Source organism: Podarcis pityusensis, assembly GCF_964106645.2.
Source record: "Podarcis pityusensis genome assembly, chromosome: 11".
Taxonomy (NCBI): Eukaryota; Metazoa; Chordata; class Lepidosauria; order Squamata; family Lacertidae; genus Podarcis; species Podarcis pityusensis.
The window spans coordinates 3460256-3482250 of NC_138036.1; the positions used below are offsets into that span (position 1 = coordinate 3460256).

General features: G+C 46.0%; 1 protein-coding gene across 1 annotated transcript in view; it reads left to right on the forward strand.

The window, feature by feature from the left end:
* Positions 1–16980, forward strand: part of NOL6 (nucleolar protein 6) — a 67342-nt gene extending 50362 nt beyond the window's left edge. The window contains exons 24-26 of the mRNA XM_080973427.1: positions 3590–3790; positions 14150–14251; positions 16521–16980. Coding sequence (XP_080829553.1) covers positions 3590–3790; positions 14150–14251; positions 16521–16670 — 453 coding nt within the window. The 3' untranslated portion in view covers positions 16671–16980. The remainder of the gene's footprint in view (positions 1–3589; positions 3791–14149; positions 14252–16520) is intronic.
* The last annotated feature ends 5015 nt before the right edge of the window (positions 16981–21995 follow it).

Consider the following 21995-nt stretch of genomic DNA (forward strand, 5'->3'; position numbering starts at 1 on the left):
TCTAGTCCTCGTGACATAAGGTTTGTAAATGACCGAATAAGAGTCCCAGTAGAGGGCTTGGACATGGGGCTTCAGTGCCTTACAATAGCTGCTCCTGCTTCCCCGTCACTAACAAAGCCGGTTTACATGCACCATGGATGCTTTAGCAGAGTTTCCTGCATTGCCAGGGGGGTTGGACTAGATGACCTTTGGTGTCCCTTCCAAATCTACGATTCTGTGTACCGTATTTTTCGCTCTATAGGACGCACCATAGGAGGGGGAGAACAGGGGAAAAAATTATCCCCCTCTCTGCTCAGCGCCCCTTCAGCGAAGCGGGAGGAGAAACGGAGTCCCTTCCAATTCTCCTCCCGCTTCGCTGAAGGGGTGCTGCGCAGAGAGGGAAAACTGTGCAGCGCCTCTCCAGCGAAGCGAAGCCTGGAGAGCAAGAGGGATTGGTGTGCACCGACCCCTCTCGCTCTCCAGGCTTCAGGCGGCTATCTGCAAGCCTTCGGAGCGCAGCGGGAACTCCTGCTGCGCTCCGAAGGCTTGCGGATAGCTGCCTGAAGCCCCTGGAGCGCAGCGGGAGTTCCCCCTGCGCTCTGGGGGCTTCAGGCGGCTTCAGCAAAAGCAACGCAAAGCCTCCGGAGCGCGGGGGGAGCTGTCCCTCTGCGCTTCGGAGGCTTCGCGTTGCTATCGCTGAAGCCAAGGAGCCTGCATTCGCTCCATAGGACACACACACATTTCCCCTTCATTTTTGGAGGGGGAAATGTGCATCCTATAGAGCGAAAAATACGGTAATTACTCAAAACGATTTTAAAACTGCAGAATGAAATGTCACAAGTCATCATTCTCTTCATTTTTCATCGTCGATTCGGTTTCCAGAGGGGCAGCTGCAGTAGTTAATCTCTGTGACTGCTGCAAATCAAAGACCATTTGTGGCACCTTAAACACTTAACACCTTTTTGTGGCACAATTTTTTGAGGACTCGAGGCCACTGTGTCAGGTGCATCTTAGTTGACGGAGGCTACTGAATTGAGTTTATCTTAGCTCTGCACTTCTATGACTTTCGTCATCAAATTTCAATTCGTCATTTTTTGGGGGAGAGAACAAAGAGTCAATTCGGATTCCACCCCCACCCGGCTATGTCTCTTCTGCTGTGTTGCCAGCTTGCTTTTGCAAAGCTCAGATGTGTCACCATAGCTGTCCAGAGTACCGCACTCATGATGCATGATATTGCGCACGATACGGTTGTTGTAGAGCTGGGCGTTTTTGGGAGGCCCGCGTGAGAGTGACAACCACTTCCTGAAGCTGCCATGCTGTTGCAGCACCTCTTCCAGAGCTCTCTGTTGTTCTTATTTTGCGGTTTGCATTGCAAGCCTGTGAAAGTTGGTGTTGTGGGTGCTCCTTGGCAGGGAGAAAGCTGGTGAGCAAACCCAAGAAACTCAACTCATGGTGATTCAGCATCTCTGCAGATGCAGAAGTGGGGCACTGTGCTTCCATGACTTTCAGCTGCTGAGATCTGATATTATATATATATATATATATATATATATATATATATATATATATATATATATAATTTTCCAAAAGACCAGCTTACTGCAGACATGGCCAGCTTGAGGCCTGCAAGCCAGAGGCATCTCCCACAACCCTCACAGCTTTATGTCGTGAATAACCCTAGTTTAGAGGTCCCGGGCCCTCAGGAAGTCAGACTATCCTCCACCAGGGCTAGGGCCTTCTCAATGGTGGCTCCGACCTGGTGGAATGCTCTGTCCCATGAAACTAGGGTCCTTCAGGATATAACCTCCTTCCATTGGGCCTGTAAGACAGAGCTATTTCACCTGGCCTTTAATTTGAATTCAGCCTGATCTTCTATTTCCCTTCTCTTCTCTCCCCCTCCCCTTTTATGAAGATCACCCGCTCTGAGACCCCACAGCTAATTCTCCCCTGGCCTCCTCGCTGGCCCAAGTAGGACCAATTCAGCCAGCTAGCCCTGGGGGTTATCTAACTGATTTTTGAATTTTATTGTTATTCATGTTTTTATACTGTATTTTATGCTGCTTTTATAATTAAGTGGTTTAAAGTGTTTGAAATTTGTTATTAGCTCCCCTGAGCCTTGCTTTTGAACCGGGAAAGGTGGGGTAGAAATAAAAATTTATTATTATTATTATTATTATTATTATTATCATCTGGAGATTATCTTCAGTCACAGTGCTAGGCATCACAGCACCGAGATCGGATCTAAAGCAGGGACGTTATCTTTAATTCGTTCCCTAGTGCTGGGCAAGTTAACCATGGTACCCTCTAATCTCTCGCAGTGCCACGAAAAATAAACAAGCACCTGACTGTCGGCCACATGCAACCCAGTGAAGTTGCCCGGGTGCCAGGATGGCTCCTGATGTCTCCACCATCTGGAGATTCATGTCCGAGGAACCCAAAAGTCGTCTGGTCCAAAAATGGCACCTAGGCATTCCGTTTTGGCGACTGTAACCCTGGTTTAGGGAGGCACCTGGCTTATATATTTGAGTTTCTTTCTTTCTTTTTTTACATTTTTATTAATTTTTAACATATTAATTAACATTCATACAACAGAACTTCTCATCTTATACAATATTTTTTGGACTTCCATCAACACCTCTGATGATTTTCCGTACTTATCACTTATTATGCATTTCTTAATTTCATATTTCCTTTAAATATCTTTAACTAATAATTCTCCTCGTTATCTTTTTATTTTTGCAATATTTCTAATAATTCACCTTACAAAACTTCTTGCAAACCTACTAGCGTAATCTGTTCATCACAATTTCTTTTCAAATAGCCTGTAAATTTACTCCAGTCTTCTGAGAATCTCTGGTCCCGCTGGTTTCGAATCCTTCCTGTTAGTTTATCTAATTCTTCGTAGTCCATCAGTTTCATCCTCCGTTCTTCTTTCGTCGGTAATTCTTCTTGCTTCCAGTTTTGTACCAATAGTATTCTTGCTGCAGTCATTGCATAGAAAAACAACTTACAACCCTTTCTATTTATATCATCTCCTACAATGCCAAGTAAAAATGATTCTGGTTTCTTAATAAATATATATTTCAACATGTTTTTTTCATCTCATTGTAAATCATTTCCCAGAAGTTTTTCACTTTTTTACATTCCCACCACATGTGATAAAATGTTCCTTCTTTTTCTTTACATTTCCAGCATTTATTACTAACTTTATACATTTTAGCTAGTTTCACAGGCGTAATATACCATCTATACATCATTTTCACCACATTTTCTTTTAGGGCATTGCATTCAGTAAATTTTAACCCTTCTTTCCACAGTTTCCCCCAATCTTTTAACTGTATATTATACCCAAAATCTTTGGCCCAATGTATCATAACCGACTTTACCTATATATCTGAGTTTGATACATATCTGCAGGAATCACAGCTCAGTCTGTCACTCTTGCACTGCTAACCAGAACACGATGTGCAGCTGTGGTTTCTGAGACCCTGGTTGGGCCTGGGTGAGATGATGCTAGCTGGCAAAACTTCCTTCTCCCCCTCCTTTGGGACTCAGCTCCACATTTCCCTTGCTGCCGAGCCCCATTTTGACATGGCTTCCCCCTTGGCAGATGGTCTTCCGCCCTCCTCTGGACTTCTACGACGTCCTCATCCACCTGAACCCCAAGCAGATCCCGAGGCACCTGGAGGCAGTGGACCGACCGGCCAAGTCCTTCTTCCGGGGAACGTTGAAAAGCGGTGCGGCTGTCAAAACCTCCGCTTTCCCAGTGGTGGATTACGACCCGGCTCAGCTGTACCTCCGAGAGCTGCAGGTAAGCAGGAGCTGGGAACAAATAACACAAGCAGATGTTCCATGCTTACTATAATAATACGAAAGAGCTGCACCAAATTGTTATACGTTTGCCAGGACTGAGTTCGTATCAGAAGCATAGCTGTCAAGCGTCCCTTATTTGGCGGGACAGTCCCTTATCCCAGCGCCATGTCCCGCTGCTGTCCCTTATTAATGATGTCCCTTAAATTTCCCGGGTCTCAAAGGAAGCAGCTCCTCTCCCTCTCTCCCTGCTGGCCAGGGAGGAGGGAGGCTCCAACTGTGTTGCTTGGCTGTGTTGCTCACCCAATAAGGACTCTAAGAACGACTGGGGGGGGGGGGGTGGAGCTGGAACGCCTTGTGCCGATCAAATCGGCCGCATTGCCTGGGGACTCACCTTTGCTCAGTGCTTCCCAGGTGACGGTGGTTTTCCTTGCTGCATCCCCTTTGCCGGGTTGCTGCACTGTGGGAACCACCGCTTGAGGCTTCGTTTGGCTGCTGGTTGACTAAAATTTTGGCTGCTGATCCCTTATTTTCGAGGCTGCTGGTCCCTTATTTTCAAATCTGTAAGTTGACAGCTATGATCAGAAGAGAGGAATCATAGAAGCCTAGAGTTAGAAATGGACAATGAGGATCATCTGGTCCAACCCTCCTGTGATCCAGGAATCTTTCACCCAGTGCGGAACTCGAACCCACCACCCTGTGATTTAGAGTCTCATGCTCTACCGACTGAGCTATGTCTGGCCTGGAGTGCTTCTATATTCTGTTGGAAGCTGCCCAGAGTGGCTGGGGAAACCCAGCCAGATGGGCAGGGTATAAATATTATTATTATTATTATTATTATTATTATTATTATTATTATTCTGTTTGGTGTGCCTGCTGGCCATCTCCTCCTGCAGGATACTCCATTCCGTCCCCTTCCCCACGCAGTTTTCTCCTTCACAAGAGTTGGTAGAGTTCCGTTGCTGCTGAGCACCCTCAGCCAGGTTTTACTCAAGAGTAGACCTGTTGAAACGAATGGACCTAACTTGGTCATGTATTTTATTGGATGCACTCTCAGTAAAATTTAGTTGACTCTCACCTTCAGTTCCTTGTTGGGCTGCTTGGCCCCTTCATTAGACACCTTCTGGCAAATACTAAATGCACCTTATTTAACATGGCTTTTGACACTTGAGCTGTGTGTGGTTTTTTGTTTGTTTGTTTAATTTTTTTTTATTTTCAATGCAAAATTACAACAAAAATTACAAACATTGAATCCAAAATAAAGCAGTACAAAGAAGTAAAAAAAAAAGAAAAGAACATGAGAAAAAAGAAAAAAACAGACAAAAAACCCAAAAACACACAATCTACAAATAAAACCATATCATCATTCTAATCGTTACGTATGTATTCATATAATGATTTCCTTCCTTTGTTCTAAGACCTCGAAATTTTTACTCTTTCTAAATTGTTGTGTAGATTACCTCTATCTTTATACTTTTTACACCATTGAGCTGTGTGTTTTTAGGACCCCCCTTATTTCTGAGATGGGAAGCTGTTTTAAATATTGTTTTTAATACTGTGTTTTGATGTTGCAACCTGTCTCTGCATCCATGACAGTTGGCTTTCCATAGCAAGTGGAAGACCTTTGTTGATTGATTGATTGATTGATTGATTGATTGCATTTATATCCAACCTTTTCCTCCAACGAGCTCAAGCTGATGTACATTGCTCTACCTCCCCCCTTTAATCCTCACAATGACAGCCCTATGAGGGAGCCTCAGGGATGGTGACCGGCCTGAGGTCAATCATTGAGATTTATTGGCTGAGTGAGGAGTCCAGCCAGATCCTAGTCCAACACTCTTAACTGCTACACCACACTGTCTGTCAGTAGTGTGTGTGTGTGTGTGTGTGTGTGTGTGTGTGTGGTGTTGGACTGACATTCTAGCAGGGCCAAACTTCACAGCTGCCTTGTGGGAAAGGATGCTTGCCTACCAAACTCAGCAGACCTCAATCTGCAGAGCCAGCCACGCAGTTCCTGTGTTCTTAGAATGGGTCTCCGTCTGCAGAGCAGTTGCAATATAAAAATTAGATGGCAGGGAGGTGCAGGTAAAGGGACCCCTGACCATTAGGTCCAGTCGTGGCTGACTCTGGGGTTGCGGCGCTCATCTCGCTTTATTGGCCGAGGGAGCCGGCGTACAGCTTCCGGGTCATGTGGCCAGCATGACTAAGCCGCTTCTGGCGAACCAGAGCAGCGCACGGAAACGCCCTTTACCTTCCTGCCGGAGCGGTACCTATTTATCTACTTGCACTTTGACGTGCTTTCGAACTGCTAGGTTGGCAGGAGCAGGGACCGAGCAGCGGGAGCTCACCCCGTCGCGGGGATTCAAACCGCCGACCTTCTGATCGGCAAGCCCTAGGCTCTGTGGTTTAGACCACAGCGCCACCCGGGTTCCAGGAGGTGTGGGTGGGTGAGAACAAATGTGATCACATAAGGGGGTCTTCTTCTCTCTGCTGGAACAGGCCAATGGAACAGTGGGGGAGGAAATAATTTTGGTGATTCCCCCTTCTCTCCTACGCACACCCAGCCTCCCAAAATCTGCCCTGGCTTTTGGGGCAGGGCACTGGGGCTGTGGTGGGGAGAGAGGAATTGCAACAGATGACCTCCTTTCCCGGTCGCTTGATAGATGCCTTTTTGCCAGCAGAGGAGACGCCATTGGCTAGCCTTTTGGTCTAGGAACCAAAGGTGCAAGGAGATGCACATATTAAGGATGGGATTTCCAGAATAAGGGGAATGGGCGAGGGGGAATTAAGAACATAAGAGCTAGCTGGGTCAGGCCAATGGCCCGCCCAGTTCAACATCCTCTTCTCACAGTGGCCAATCGGATGCACAGGCGAAACCCACACACAGGATCTGAGCATAAGACCCTCTCCCCGCTTGTGGTTTCCAGCAGCTGGTATTCTCAAGCATTGCTGGTCCTGGCCATAGAAGCAGTGAATAGCCATTGTGGCTTGTTGTTGTTAAGTCGTTTAGTCGTGTCCGACCCTTCATGACCCCATGGACCGGAGCACGCCAGGCCCTCCTGTCTTCCACTGCCTCCCTCATGCTGGTAGCTTCGAGAACACTGTCCCTCCATCTTTCCCAACATCAGGGTCTTTTCCAGGGAGTCTTCTCTTCTCATGAGGTGGCCAAAATATTGGAGCCTCAGCTTCAGGATCTGTCCTGCCAGTGAGCACTCAGGGCTGATTTCCTTAAGAATGGATCAGTTTCTTGCAGTCCATGAGACCCTCAAGAGTCTCCTCCAGCACCAGAATTCAAAAGCATCAATTCTTTGACGATCAGCCTTCTTTATGGTCCAGCTCTCACTTCCATACATCACTACTGGGAAAACCATAGCTTTAACTATACGGGTCTTTGTTGGCAAGGTGATGTCTCTGCTTTTTAAGATGCTGTCTAGGTTTAAGATGCTAGCCATCGTGGCTGGCAGCCATCAGTAGCCCACTCCACAAATGTGATTAATCCTCTTTTAAAGCCTTCCGAGCTGGTGGCCATGCCTGCCTGCTGTGGCAGCGAGTTCCGCAGTTTAACAGTTCAAAGATTTCCTCTTCTCTGCCCTGAATTTTCCAATGCGCAGCTTCGTTGGAAGTCCACGGATTCTGGTGTCACAAGGCAGGAAGGAGAACTTAACCCTACTCATTTCTTCCCGTGCCGTGCTGAGCTTTAGAAATCTCTATCTGCAGCAGAAACCTAGGCAGAAACTTATAAACGTAAGCAGCAGAGCTGCTAGCTCTCATGGCTGGGACGTAGATTGCTTAATGCAGGCCGCAAAGTTGCCTCAGAGGTGTTGCTGCTGCAAACTCCAGGAAAATAAGATGAAAAAGGAGGGATTCGCCGTGCAGGCAAGCAGCAGCTGCTTTTGGAGAACCCGGTGACACCTGGGCCGTTCCCAGACCCAGCCAATTCTTCGACAATCGCCTTGCAACAGAGCAAGAGAACCGGTTCTGCCCTGATCTGTGCCTCCGCTGACTCCTGGCAAAAGGGAAGTTTCCCAGGCAGCGCATAACCCTTCCTTGTTATTATTATTTTTTAAAAGCATCTGGGTTTTGTTGCTTCAGCAGCTTCTGAATCACGCTGCGGTTTTTAACAAGAAGGTTCAGAGTCCTGGCAGGGCACATAGCAATATTCCTCCTGACGTTATTAGCACACACGGCTTCATTCAGCAAGCATCCGTCATGAGAAAAAGCGGGGGGCCCAAGTAGCACCCCGTATATTCCTCTGTTAAAGCTATGGTTTAGCCGTATAGTTAAAGCTCTGGTTTTCCCAGTAGTGATATATGGAAGTGAGAGCTGGAACATAAAGAAGGCTGATCGCCGAAGAATTGATGCTTTTGAATTCTGGTGCTGGAGGAGACTCTTGAGAGTCCCATGGACTGCAAGAAGATCAAACCTCTCCATTCTGAAGGAAATCAGCCCTGAGTGCTCACTGGAAGGACAGATCCTGAAGCTGAGGCTCCAAGACTTTGGCCACCTCATGAGAAGAGAAGACTCCCTGGAAAAGACCCTGATGTTGGGAAAGAGGGCACAAGAAGGGGATGACAGAGGACGAGATGGTGGGACAGTGTTCTTGAAGTGACCAACATGAGTTTGACCAAACTGCGGGAGGCAGAGGAAGACAGGAGTGCCTGGCGTGCTCTGGTCCATGGGGTCACGAAGAGTCGAACACGACTAAACGACTAAACAGCAACATATTCCTCTGTGCGCAGATATAAACCGTAATCTCTCAGGCTTATTAGTATAATAGCATCATCATCCGCGTGCGAGTTAATGCAGTGAGGCAGAGGTTTTCAACCTGTGTGTCTCTGCAGCCTCCTCCTCTTTCTCCCTATTCATATTAGCCATCCTTGCTGCAAATCTGCAAATCTCTCTCTTGATCTCTCTCTCTCCCTGATTCTGGCCTGAGTCCTGCCGCTGTTGCTGCTCCCACTTATGTGCATTACATCCTGTAATTAAACCCCACAGGGGAGCCACAGAAAATATGCAGTTGGTCAAAGGCACCGTGGGCTCAAAAGGGTTAGAAAGCAGGGGAGGCAGAATGCTAACAATGTATGTCTCACGGGGGGGGGGGGCAGAGAGATGAACGGGTAGTGGATGGAAAAACCGAAGAACTGCTGAGAGCAGGTTGTCATGATCGTGTCAAAATCTCCTCCATGATAAGCTCAGCAACCCCATCACGAGTCTCGGGAAAGCCATTTCGTATGCTAATTACCTCCCTCAACCGGCGCATCCAATTTAATGTGTCATTTGAGATTCAGAAGCTTGGTGCATGCACAAGATTTGAATAACTGATTGTGAATATATACACCGAAAGCCATCTCGATTTGCTCCTTAAAAGATTGGTTATGCAGACTGTTTTCTTTGCTGGAGACTCTTAGGCCAAATCCGTAGGTGGAATGAAGGTGCTATACTGTTTCTTGGGGAAGACTCTGGGGCTCGAATTAGGCACCTGAGATCTAACTTCATGCGCCGCCTGGATCTGTACATGCTTAGAACCCCGTACAGGTAAAAACCAGAGGACTGGGGGTTTGCAACATTGAGCTCTATGACTGGAAGGAAGTTTGGACTTCCGGGGTGGCGCCATCAGCAATGGCGGACTCCCTCTGAACCGGAGGGACCAGCTCCGCGCGAAACGGGTCTTTTCCACTGCGGCGAAGCGGGGACCCTTTTAGAAATCACAGGCGGATGAAGCCTGTGACCGTGGGACTCGGCGGGCACCCTTAGCGCCCCCCCAACCCGCAAAGGAACCCACTAACGGGCTCCGAAGCGGAGGGGGAAGTGGCGCGGTGCTGTGAGTCAATTGCTTTTTCCGTGGAGCGAAGCCACATAGCCGTTGCCAGAGAGCGCTGCCTTTTTCCTGGGACAATTTGGCATCTAAAATAAGCACCCATGAGTACTTAAACATTGAACAATTGGACTTCAAATAAGAACTGGCGATTAGAAAGGAATTGGACTTAAAAATTTACCTTAATTTGGTACTGAAACGGGAAGGTCTAAACAGGAAGTCAGCCTTCCGTTTCCTTGTAGTCAGAAGAAAACAAAGACAACGTAAACTAGAGCTTAGAAAATCACTTTCAAAGGATTGGTCTTCACCATTTAAAATCGTTGAACCCCCCTTCGGTAGCAGGAGAAGAAGGGGGATCTTTTTTGGACTGTTTAAACCTGCAGAAGTGAGTTTAAAGTAAAGTAACTTTCCACCGTCCTGATCCTGGAGCGGGGTGTCAGAATTGACGTTTGAAGCTCATTGACCAGAGACAAATGTTTTTGACAGACAGTTAAAAGAAGAGTAACATTGTGATTCCACTGTTTCCTTTCGCATTTTAAAGGAACAAATATTGACAAAATATATTTAAAAAAGAAACTTTGTTGCTATTGTCCTTAAAAGAAAGAACAACCAGAAGTTTTCCCCCTAGAGGGGGACTGTGAAACTGTAACTGATTCTAGGGAGCTTGCAGCTGCCACAGATTACAACCGTGGGAAAGGACTTGTGACCTTGCAGGACAATGTTTTCAGAAGCACTGTTGGGTGCTTTCTGTAAAATAAATGCCCTATTGGATCAGTTAAGTCAGAAGACGGATTTGATGACTAATGCGGCCAGAACATTTGAACAGGTAGTGGGAAACTATATGGAGCCCACCCAGGAACTTAAACAGGAGTGTGCCATGACAGAACAGTTGAGAGAAGAGGATGTTGCTGAATCTTGGGCGCCAGAAAGGGAGGAACTTTTGGCCCTGCAGGAAAATAAGCCTTTGGATTTGACAAATGAACTTGGAAAAAAACCAGATTTGGGAAGATAAAGTTTGGATTGATTTGGAAATGGGGGGTTGGACTGACCCCCCTATGCAGAGATGTTTGGACTTTCCGAGTCTGGCACTGGGCCGTCAGATGTTTGGAGCTGTGGGGGCTCCCAATTTTGGAGGGAATTTGAAACATGTCTTAAAATACCACATGGAGTCTAGTCTGGACTTTGGGAAAGAGGCTGACTTGTTGAAAAGGGTCAAAAACACTACCAAGCTGGAGTTCCCAAGAGTGAAAGGAAAATATGAAGAAGAGCTGCGGAAGGGACATGGAAGAGACTTGAAGGCCTCGGATATAAGATCACCAGGTTAATGTGCCAGACTAATGGGATAAAAAGGACTCACAAACCCGGGACCAGGAGGAAGGGACGCTGGAAGAAGATTGGATTGTTCTTATTTCTTTTTTCTATCATTAGGAATGTTTTATAAAATTGATGAATGTTAGAAAAATGTTGAAATGAAATTACTTGGCTCTTGTAAAAATGTTTAAAGAATTAGGTAAAAAGGTAATGGTTATGAGAAGTTGGTAAAAATAAGATTTAAGTCTTAAGCTTTAAGGTTTTTTATAAGATAAGATGAAAATAGAGTAAGGTAATGTAATGACAGAATACTATGAATTATGGAAAGGATTTGCTGTGACAACTATTAATCAAGATACAAGAAAAGGGAGGAGGAGGAGGTCATAGAAAGAAGGTAATGAAAGTGGAGAATTTGAAAATGATGGTTTTCTTTTTATTTTTTTGTTTTGTCTTTTTTCTTTGTAATTTAAAAAAAAATCTTTTTTCAATAAATATCATTTAAAAAAAAAATAGAAAGCCACTGCAATGTGCAGTGGTTTCAGTTGCACTCGGTCAACTGTTTCAGTTGTGCAAACTTAAACCTGACCTCCCTCACCCTTTGCAGGGGCAGCCCGAGATTGCTTCCTCTTTACGGTTAATCTGTGGAACTCACTCCCACAGGAGGCATGGGTTTTCAGTTTTCCCTTGAGGTGCCTGGGTGGCCACTGTGAGAGCAGGATGATGGACTAAATGGGGCATGAGCCTGATCCGGCTTTTCTTTTGCACGTGCATAGGCTGAGTTATTAATCAGGTCATGTGAGGTTAGTGGCTGAGCCAATGACCGTGCAGACTTAATATAGTATTAATTAGTTATTATTATATATTAATATATTAATAACTTGCTGCATGCAAATAAAAATATTTGTATACCGATGTTGCATTACACACACAATTTACAGCAATAAAAACATAAACCCATACAATAAAACCATTACAAAATTAAATAGCAGGCATCAGTTAATCACTGTAGAAGAGTGTACTCTTAATTGCCCTCATAGGCCTGGCAGAACAGAAACCGTTTCAGCAGGCATTTTTAGAGCTAGCACAGAAGGAATCGTTTGTGGCAGGGAGTTCCATGGGACCGGGACGGTGGTGCTAAAGGCTCGGTTTCTTGGTATCAAACGAACCTTGCCAACTGTGGGAACGATTTAATAACGCAAAGAAAAACTGGACCCAGAGGAGGGGTTTGATGGAAGTGAGATTTTGACACGACTGCAGTGGTATACTTTGAGGGTAGAGCTTCATCATCATCATCATCATCATCATCATCATAATTTTTATTTATACCCCACCCTCCCCAGCCAGAGCCGGGCTCAGGGCGGCTAACACCAGTAAAATTACAATAAAAACATAATGGGGGGGGGGGGAGAAAAAAATATATTAAAATACAGGTTAAAATGCAATTTCAGTTCCCCCTTCTTGTCCTTGTGCAGCAATAAAATGGCTAGCGCATTCGCAAAGCTAAGCAGGGTCCGGTATGGTTTCAAATTGGATGGGGGACCGTGTATTGAGATCCCTGCTTTGCAGGGGGTTGGACTAGATGTTCCTTGGAGCGGGTGTCCTATCCAACTGCAGTTCTATGATTCTGTGAGTGAAGGTTACCCATTCATTTATATGGAAGGAGGGTTAGGGCAGATTTCCCCAACCTGGCGCCATCCAAATGTTTTGAGTTACAATTCCCACAAGCCCCAGCCTGCAAAGCCGAGCTGTAGTCCAATACATCCGGGGTGGGTTGGGGGAAATCTCTGTCACAGTCTCTCAGCCCCTTGGGTGCATTATGCGCAGCAAGCTAATCTAGAAATCTGTTTCCCGCCTGCATTGCAAAACAAGCAAGCAGTTTGCAGAGTCAGTTTACCGGCTATTTTCCAGGAGTCATTGTGACACAAGAGGGGCTCTCTGCGTGGCCTTGGGACATCAGGGACTGCGCTGAGCTGTTTAGGAAAGAAGCTACTGGTCTCTCTTCCTCTCCCCTTAAAACAAAAACAAAATTCAACAGGAGCTCAGCTTTATTTTGTCCATGCAATGATGCCTTAGCTTTATGTCAGGGTAGGTCTTTTTTATATATATAATAATTTTTTATTAATTTTAGTATATTGTCATACATACCACAAAACTTCACATCTTATACAATCTTTTTGGACTTCCATCAGCACCTCTGATGATCCACCATTCTTATTCTTTCTTCTGCATTTCTTAAATTCATATTACCTTTAATTCTCTTAACTAACAATCCTCCTCTTTATCCATTTTTGCAATAATTCAAATAACTCACCTCACAAAACTTCTTGCAAACCTACAAACGTAATCTTATCATCACAATTACTTTTCAAATATTCTATAAATTTACACCAGTCTTTTGTGAAGGGTAGGTCTTAACAGAGATAAAGATTGACCTGTGTGTGACCTTGATGGGTGTTGGGCATTGGGCAGATGTTGAGGCTTTGCTCAGTTCAAAACAGTTTTAGAGTCATTTGTTTATTTGCAACGGCTGATGGGGCAAGACGTGCCCAGCTTAAGTCTTATGTGAATTCATTTTCCCTTATAGGAATGTATTGGCAAGCTTCACCCAATCTCCACCTGTCAGTCTGACCCTCCTCTCAGTTTTCTCCCTAGCCAAAATGCGACAAAGAAGCCAAATTCAGCTGCTCAGTCTCCCCCTGGGGCAGGAACGCATTCCTCCGCCGTGTCTCACAACAACCATCACCTTTGAGCGCCTTATTTTTTGAGTTTCTGTGCAATCTGCATATCAGAGACCAGGTGTTAACTTGCAAGTGCCAGAGATAATCAACATACCTAAGATCTGGAATAAATCACATAAACAACTTTTTATTTCTTCTTGGTTAAACCCAACCTGGTCATATCACAGGAACGAATAACATTACATAACCTAAAATGCTGCGAGGTAGAATGGCTTTGAGGACAACGCATCTGCATTGAGAAACCCTGGGAATAATTGGAACCAGTGATGCTTAGTTCGAGTTTTAAATTCGTTGCTCTCAGAGTCCTCTTTCTACACCTTATCGTGGTTTTTTATTGTTCCGTTGGTGACATAAACATTCGTGATACGTTCTAACCGTGCAATTTTTGCAGAAGTGTTCGCTTGGCACCTCTGTATCAATGCAGGTTTAGATCGATGTTGTCCTTCAAAAACCATCAGCTTCACCCTGGTCTCTTCCAAACTTCTATCCTTTGCAGGAGGCATTCGGTGACCTGGCGATGTTTTTCTACGACAAGCATGGAGGAGAGGTGATGGGAGTCCTCTGGAAGCCTTCAGCCTTCGAGCCACAGCCTTTCAAGGTGAGGCAGTCTGAATCCTGGATTTAGACCGTGTGTATTTTTGTAACCTGGGTTCTGGGTCGCAGTTGCACAGGGCCCTCTGTGTGCAAGGCGCTGGGCAGCAAATAGAGGTGGCGAGAGAACGTTCTGCCTGCCAGAATGCTTAGGTAAAGGTAAAGGGACCCCTGACCATTAGGTCCAGTCGTGGGCGACTCTGGGGTTGCGGCGCTCATCTCGCTTTACTGGCCGAGGGAGCCGGCGTACAGCTTCCGGGTCATGTGGCCAGCATGACTAAGCCGCTTCTGGCAAACCAGAGCAGCGCACGGAAATGCCATTTACCTTCCTGCCGGAGCGGTACCTATTTATCTATTTGCACTTTGACGTGCTTTCGAACTGCTAGGTTGGCAGGAGCAGGGACCGAGCAATGGGAGCTCACCCCGTCGCAGGAATTCGAACCGCCATCCTTCTGATCGGCAAGTTCTAGGCTCTGTGGTTTAACCCACAGCACCACCCGCGTCCCAGAATGCTTAGAGCTGATGTTAAGTGACACAGGGAGGGATGGCTCAGGGAGAGGCTTGCAGAGAAAAAGGGAATCTTGGCCGATGAGTGAGGGGGTGCTGTTTTCACCCAGCGACATGGCGAAAGGTGCAGAGACCTTTTGGGTTGGAGGGGAGAAAGGATGTAAGAAGGGGATAGATGAGGAGCAAGCTTGAAGATAGAGAGAGAGAGAGAGAGCAGGTGCGAAAGAAGATGAGGAACGAGAAAGGCCAGAGCTGATTGATGAAGGGCTTGGCAGTGAGCTCACATAAGAAGTCACTTTGGAAGTGCAAGATGTATGGTAGCTGGAGGGAAAGATGACTTGAGGAGAAGGTGGGGAACTGCTGGCTTTCAGCCAAAGGATAAATAAATCTACATGGCTGCTGCCTTGTAACTGCAACTGCTGATGGGGATAAAAGAGTCAGAGGGTGTTGGAATTTGCGTGGCTTGGCATGCCCAACTGGTTGCAGAACAGAGCCTCTAGCATGAAATCTGATGGAGCCGGCCGAATAATCAAGCATCCTTTCCCCACCCCAACACCACCATCCTTTTTTACTAGCAAAATACTGTATTTTTTGCTCCATAAGACACACCTAGTTTTTAGAGGGGGAATGCAAGGAAAAACTATTCTTTAAAGGGAGTGCTGAGCAGAGCTTGTATGCATCCCAGGCTCTGCTCAGCGCTCCCTTTCACACGCCACGTGGAGCATGTGTGTGGCGCTTGCAGGCTTTTCCCCGAGGAGGGAGAAGGGCAGGGTCCGCGCGGCTCTTGGGGGCTTTTGCGGGAGGTGGGGGAAGGGACAGAGGGGCTAAGCCAGAAGCTAGAACAGAAAGAGGGAGCGCTGCGCAGCACTCCCTCTCGCTGTTCTGGCTTCTGGGATAGCCGCACAGCCTGCATTCGCTCCATAAGACGCACACACATTTCCCCTTACTTTTTAGGAGGGGAAAAGTGCATCTTATAGAGCAAAAAATACGGTAAGTTCCTAGCCCTCATGGTGGCAGGTGCACCACACTGGCTGCCCTTGTGCTGTTGCGTATGCATTTTGTGCATCAGCTGGGGTGCTGTTGGCAGACGGATTCTGCTCAAATGGCTCAGACCGGCTTTCCGTTTCAGAGGCTAGCAAGGCCTAGGGAGTGGGGCTCAATTCAAGCATCATGCCAAACCATGGTTGAAGGAGAAACTCGAGTACGGTTTAGCAAACCATATCGCTTAGCAAAGGTTTCTTCCTCACTCTTCCAGAGTAACTGGAAAGTTTTAGGACAGTTTTCCCACTAAAGCAACAGATTATTTATTGCTAAGCATGGAATCTATACCAGTAAGATAGAAACAGTATCAGACCATTTTAATTTGGCCAAATAAATAAAAAAAGGTATTTTTTCCTTACCTTTACAACCTGGAATTGTAAAGGTAAAGGTCAGCTCTGTGCAAGTTGGTTTGGGGAAGAAATTCCAAGTACTGGGAGTCACCACTGAAAAGGTGGTGGTTTGGAAACCATGGTTTGTGCTAACCAAGGTTTGTTGCGAGACCTAAATGGGAAAACCACACTCTCTGCACCTCTGGAGGCTGTTGTAGCACAGAAGTAGAAATGCTGAGCGGATGGACGATGAAACCAGACAGACGAGCCGCAAACCATGGTTTGCCCACCTGTTCAGAACCTCGGTTCAGATTTTGGGTTCTAAACCCGGTTTTGGTACAGTGTTTGGATTGAGCCACGGTCTGAACTCACTTATTATATCTGTTCTTTCCGTCACAGGTGCTAAGCATGAAAGGAAGAATGATGTCTGCCCTTGCCCCTGAGCCCCTGACAGTTCCCAATGTGGAGGCCATTTTGGAAGACTTCAAGATTTTGGGAGAAGGATTGGTCAAGTCAGTAGAGGCCCGTACAGAGAAATGGTCCATTTAGAACCTTTTGGAACTTTGTGCTGCATGTATAAAGTGTTGCCCAGGGTGTGTTCTCACCCGTAACTTTTTCCACTTAGAACTGTCTTATAAGAAAGGTATTTTTATTACATACAAACTTCTCTCGATCCTATTTCCTCCTGTAGACTCATCCAGTTTAGAGAAACTTGACCTCCCTAATAAAGGACTCTTGCTATTGTAGAAACTCTTATTAAATTCTCCTCCCGCCATCTTTCGAGGCCAAGGAAATAATTGGAACATTTCCCTTTATTCGTCCAGTGGAATTCTAATTAAAACATCACACCCTCTTAAAACCGTCAAGGTGTGAAATGCTGTTTTTTCCTCCAAAGCTTATTTTACTCTTGAGTTAGCACATACAGAACTCACTATGGGAGTGTTTTCTCTCCCAGGCATTAAATCGATTCAGGATGCTTATACCTTAGAATCATAGAATTGGAAGGGTCTCCAAAGGTCATCAAGACCAACCCCCTGAAGTACAGGCTTCACAGCTGAAGAATCTCTGAAAACAAACTTGCTCCCATTTTCCATGTCACAGCCCTTTAGCCTGCAGAAATAATAATAATAATAATAATAATAATAGTAATAATTATTATTATTATTATTATTATTATTATTATTATTATTATTTTTATTTATACCCGCCCTCCCCAGCCAAGACTGGGCTCAAGGCAGCTAACACGAGATATAAAACAATTGATTGAAATACAACTTAAAAACAAGATTAAAATACAACATTAAAATGCAGCCTCATTTCAGTAGAAACTCAAATCAAAAACTTTTTTGGGGGTGAAAACGTCAGGTCTTCACCAAGGCCAACTATCCAGACTGGTCCTACGTGGGCCAGAAAAAAGTCAGGGAAGTCCCCAAATAGGAGCACTATCGCAGAAAGAGAAAGGGGAAGGGGATCAAGTTGATTCCAAGCCAAAGGCCAGGCGGAACAACTCTGTCTTACAGGCCCTGCGGAAAGAAATCAGATCCTGCAGGGTCCTGGTCTCATGAGACACCAGGCTGGAGCCAGTGCTGAAAAGGCCCTGGCTCCGGTTGAGGCTAATCTGACTTCCTTAGGGCCAGGGACCTCTAGGGTGTTGCTATTTATGGACCTTAAGGTCCTCCGTGGGGCAGAGGTCCCGTAGGTATGAGGTGCAAATGCACTTGTACTCAAGTTTGTTTTGCCTTCTACATTCTGATTTTCCTAGCTATGGTGGGGGTCAGCCACGTCTGCATGGCCTCCTGAGTGCCCTTCTGTTATCTGTCCACCTTGAAAGCCATATCCACAGCCCTAAGGACTAGAAACCTCTCTCCCACTTTTAAAATAGACACCGAGGCTTTCAAGATGCGGAATGCTGTGCTGTTGTTAATTCATTTTTTAAAAAAACCAAAACGAAACCCCAAGCTCTGGTTAGGAGCCACAGCAAACTCATATTGCAGCCTTGTGGTTGATATTTTTGCAACATGCTGCAGTTGCGACATCAGTTAATGCTTTGCGGTTCCACCACTGCGTTAGTAGAAGATGAGTAGAAATGAGGAACACTCAAGGGAGCTGGCTACGCTTAGCCTGGAAAAGAGAAGACTGATATTTTAAGGACTGTCACACAGAAGATGGGGCAAGCATGTTTTCTCCTGCTCCAGAGGCTAGGACCCGAACCGATGGATTAAAGTTACAAGGAAGGAGATTCTGATTAAGCATCAGGAAGAACTTTCAGAGCTGTTCAACGGTTAGAACATCAGCAATGTCTAGGCAACACGACGACCATGTACATACGCAACAGACAATCTTTATAGAATTCCTTCAAACCATAACAAGTACAAAATCTCAAAGTCTCTGGAAATCTTTAAATGAAGCGAGGTGCCAGACTTTGTACAATGACAGACAAGCTGTGAAGCTTTGTGTATTCAGCAAATATGATGTCCAACACTGAACAGTGATTCCGGATATTGACTACTGTTTTGTAGAATTCTTTGTCAGCGTGGTGGGAGGATAGAGAATTGCTTCATAAACACATCTTGCCGACAAAGGTCTGTATAGTTAAAGCTATGGTTTTCCCAGTAGTGATGTATGGAAGTGAGAGCTGGACCATAAAGAAGGCTAATCGCCGAAGAATTGATGCTTTTGAACTGTGGTGCTGGAGGAGACTCTTGAGAGTCCCATGGACTGCAAGAAGATCAAACGCATCCATTCTGAAGGAAATCAGCCCTGAGTGCTCACTGGAAGGACAGATTGTGAAGCTGAGGCTCCAATCCTTTGGCCACCTCATGAGAAGAGAAGACTCCCTGGAAAAGACCCTGATGCTGGGGAAGATGGAGGGCACAAGGAGAAGGGGACGACAGAGGACGAGATGGTTGGATAGTGTTCTCAAAGCTACCAGCATGAGTTTGACCAAACTGCGGGAGGCAGTGGAAGACAGAAGTGCCTGGTGTGCTCTGGTCCAGGGGGTCACGAAGAGTCGGACATGACTAAACGACTAAACAACAACACCAGACTTTGTACGATGATAGACAAGCTGTGAAGCTTTGTGTATTCAGCAAATATGATGTCCAACACTGAACAGTGATTCCGGATATTGACTACTGTTTAGCAGAATTCTTTGTCAGCGTGGTGGGAAGATATAGAATTGCTTCATAAACCCATCTTATTTTGAATGAATGTATGTAAATGAAAATGTCAATCAATCAATCAATCAATCTTGATTACGGTCCAGAGACGCAACAAATCGTTACAAAGAAATGCACAATTCATACAGCCTACCTCCAGGTTAAACAAGCATTTTGTTGAAAAGATGGGGATCATTGGTTCTTGCAACCACTGATAAAAACTTTGCCGCTGCTAATATTCTAGCTTTTGTCCAGTCTTCCAATAGGAACCTGACATAGTGAGCCTCTGATTTTCCCGGGAAAGGTACCAGCAAGGGTAATATCAGTTCAGCCCTGGCTTGCTCATATTTCGCACAGTGCAGCAAAATATGTTTCATGGAATCGATGTCTTGAGCACACGAGCAAAGTCTGTCCTGGTAGGGAACTCCTCTCAACTTGCCATCCAACACTGCAGAAGGAAAGACGTTTAGTCTGGCTTTGGTGAAAACCCTTCGATAATTTGGTACTGTCAGGTTTTTAATGTAAGGTGTTAACTTAAAGACATGCCCATATTGTACTCCTACTGCCAGCGGACTACAGACTGCGTGTGATCGAGATCGCAAGTCACTGTGTGCATTATCCCATAATCTTTGCTTTAACGTCTTTAGGGTGCCTTCATAACCCAGGTAATACAATTGGAAGGGTGACAGGCCAATAGAGGTGGCTTTTCTAGCCATGGTTTTCTGCCATTTGCTGACAAACTCCTCATTGGTCAGGTGTTGGTACAAACCCTTCCCTAGATCAAACACTGAAATCCTGAGCCAAAATATCAATTGCTGTGGAACAGTGCTCATGTGATAATGTAGTCACTGCTGAATGGTAGAACAGACCAACTCAGAAGGTGGTCGACTTTCCTTCCTTGGGGGTTTAAAAGTTGGATTGCCATTTATCATGGGTACTTTAGTTGTGATTCCTGCATTTTGAGGGTTGGCCTAGATGACTCTTGGGGATCCATTTCAACTCTTGTCCCTGTGGCTCTCTAGAGGATTCTCCCAGGTATTACTGCTGTCTTCTCTTCCTGTTTCACCCACCAACCCACCTTGCCACGCAAAGCCTCCCTGCAGCCCATTTGCCCCAGTCTAGTTGCCCTGCCCTCAATTATTTTGGCAAGGCGGGGGGGGGGGAAGCTTTCTTAAGCCCAAGGGCCACACTCCCTCCATTCTGGGCAACCTTTTGGGTGGCCACATGCCCCTCGTGGGCGGGGCCAGAGACACAAGTGGGCGGAGGAACAAATGCAAATCTTGCCCCGTTTCTGCCCTTGCACCCTCCCACCTCTGCCCTTCCACCCAAGGTTTGCCAAACTTGGGTCTCTGGCTGTTTTTGGACTACAACTCCCATCATCCCTAGCTTGCAGGACCTGTGGTCAGGGGTGATGGGAACTGTAGTCCCAAAACAGCTGGAGACCCAAGCTTGGAAAACCCTGATCTAGGCAAACAAGAGGCAGGAGTGACGTTCAAGGATGCATTTCACCCAGGAAGAAAACAGCTGGCGATGGGTGTACAGTGGTACCTCGGATTAAGAACTTAATTCCTTCTGGAGGTCCATTCTTAACCTGAAACTGTTCTTAACCTGACGTACCACTTTAGCTAATGGGGCCTCCCGCTGCCGCCCCGCCATCTCTGGGTAATTTCTGTTCTCATTCTGAAGCAAAGTTCTTAACCCGAGGTACTATTTCTGGGTTAGCGGAGTCTGTAACCTTAAGCGTCTGTAACCCGAAGTACCACTGCCTGGAAAGAGTTATGAGGGCCAGGCAGAGAGGCTCGGAGGGGCGCATTCAGTCCCTGTGTCTGAGATTCTTCCATTCTGCATTCACACACAACCTGCCCTGGATATTTTTCTGCTGCATTGATGCACCAACATAACTCCCAGTGTTGCTGCTGCTTGGGGACACTGGCCCAATCCTGTATCCTTTTGCCTTGCGTAGAAAAGCGTAGCCAGGATCGTGCTCTTTTAAGCCCCTCCTTCCCAGTAAAACAAGACTGCGCCTGGTTTAAATATGCCCTGAGCGCAAACAGAAACTTGTTAAAACCCTTCCAAATATAACTTTTACTAATGCTTATAAACTTTTTAATGCCTATAGTTCACTGGGAGCAGGAAACGGCTTCTGCGTGGGAGGTGGCGTTTCTTTGGGATCTCTCCTGGGCTTTTGTTTTGCAGCATCTGGAAAGTGAAGAAAAGACGCTTGGGAACCGCGGGCAGCAAAATAGGCACTGGAGGATCCAAACTAGGCTGGCAAAGTCTCACTTGAGCCGCACACCCAACTGTGCTGGCTGAAGCTGATGGGAGTTGTAATCCGAAACATTGGAGGGCACCAGGTTGACAAAAGCGAGCCTAGTTCAGATCTCACCTCCACCAAGAGCCAGTGGCCTTGGGTATCTCTGCCTCAAACCACATGCAGTGTGAACATAGTAAGAAGGCTGACCGCTCTCTTTCACGAGGTTGTGGAATGCATCTTGCATTCTACAACCCACAATTGCAGCAGGGGGTAAAAAAGGAATGTCAGCCCTTAACTCACATTTTCTCTAAACTAAAAACACCCCAATGCTGAAGCCTTTCCTGGGAGGGAAGTTGCTCCTTCCCATCGATCAGGTCGGTTGCCTTTTTCTCTCTCTTTTTGAATACATTTCATTAACATTTGCAAAAAAGGAATACAAAAATTAATACCCAGTGCCCTTTT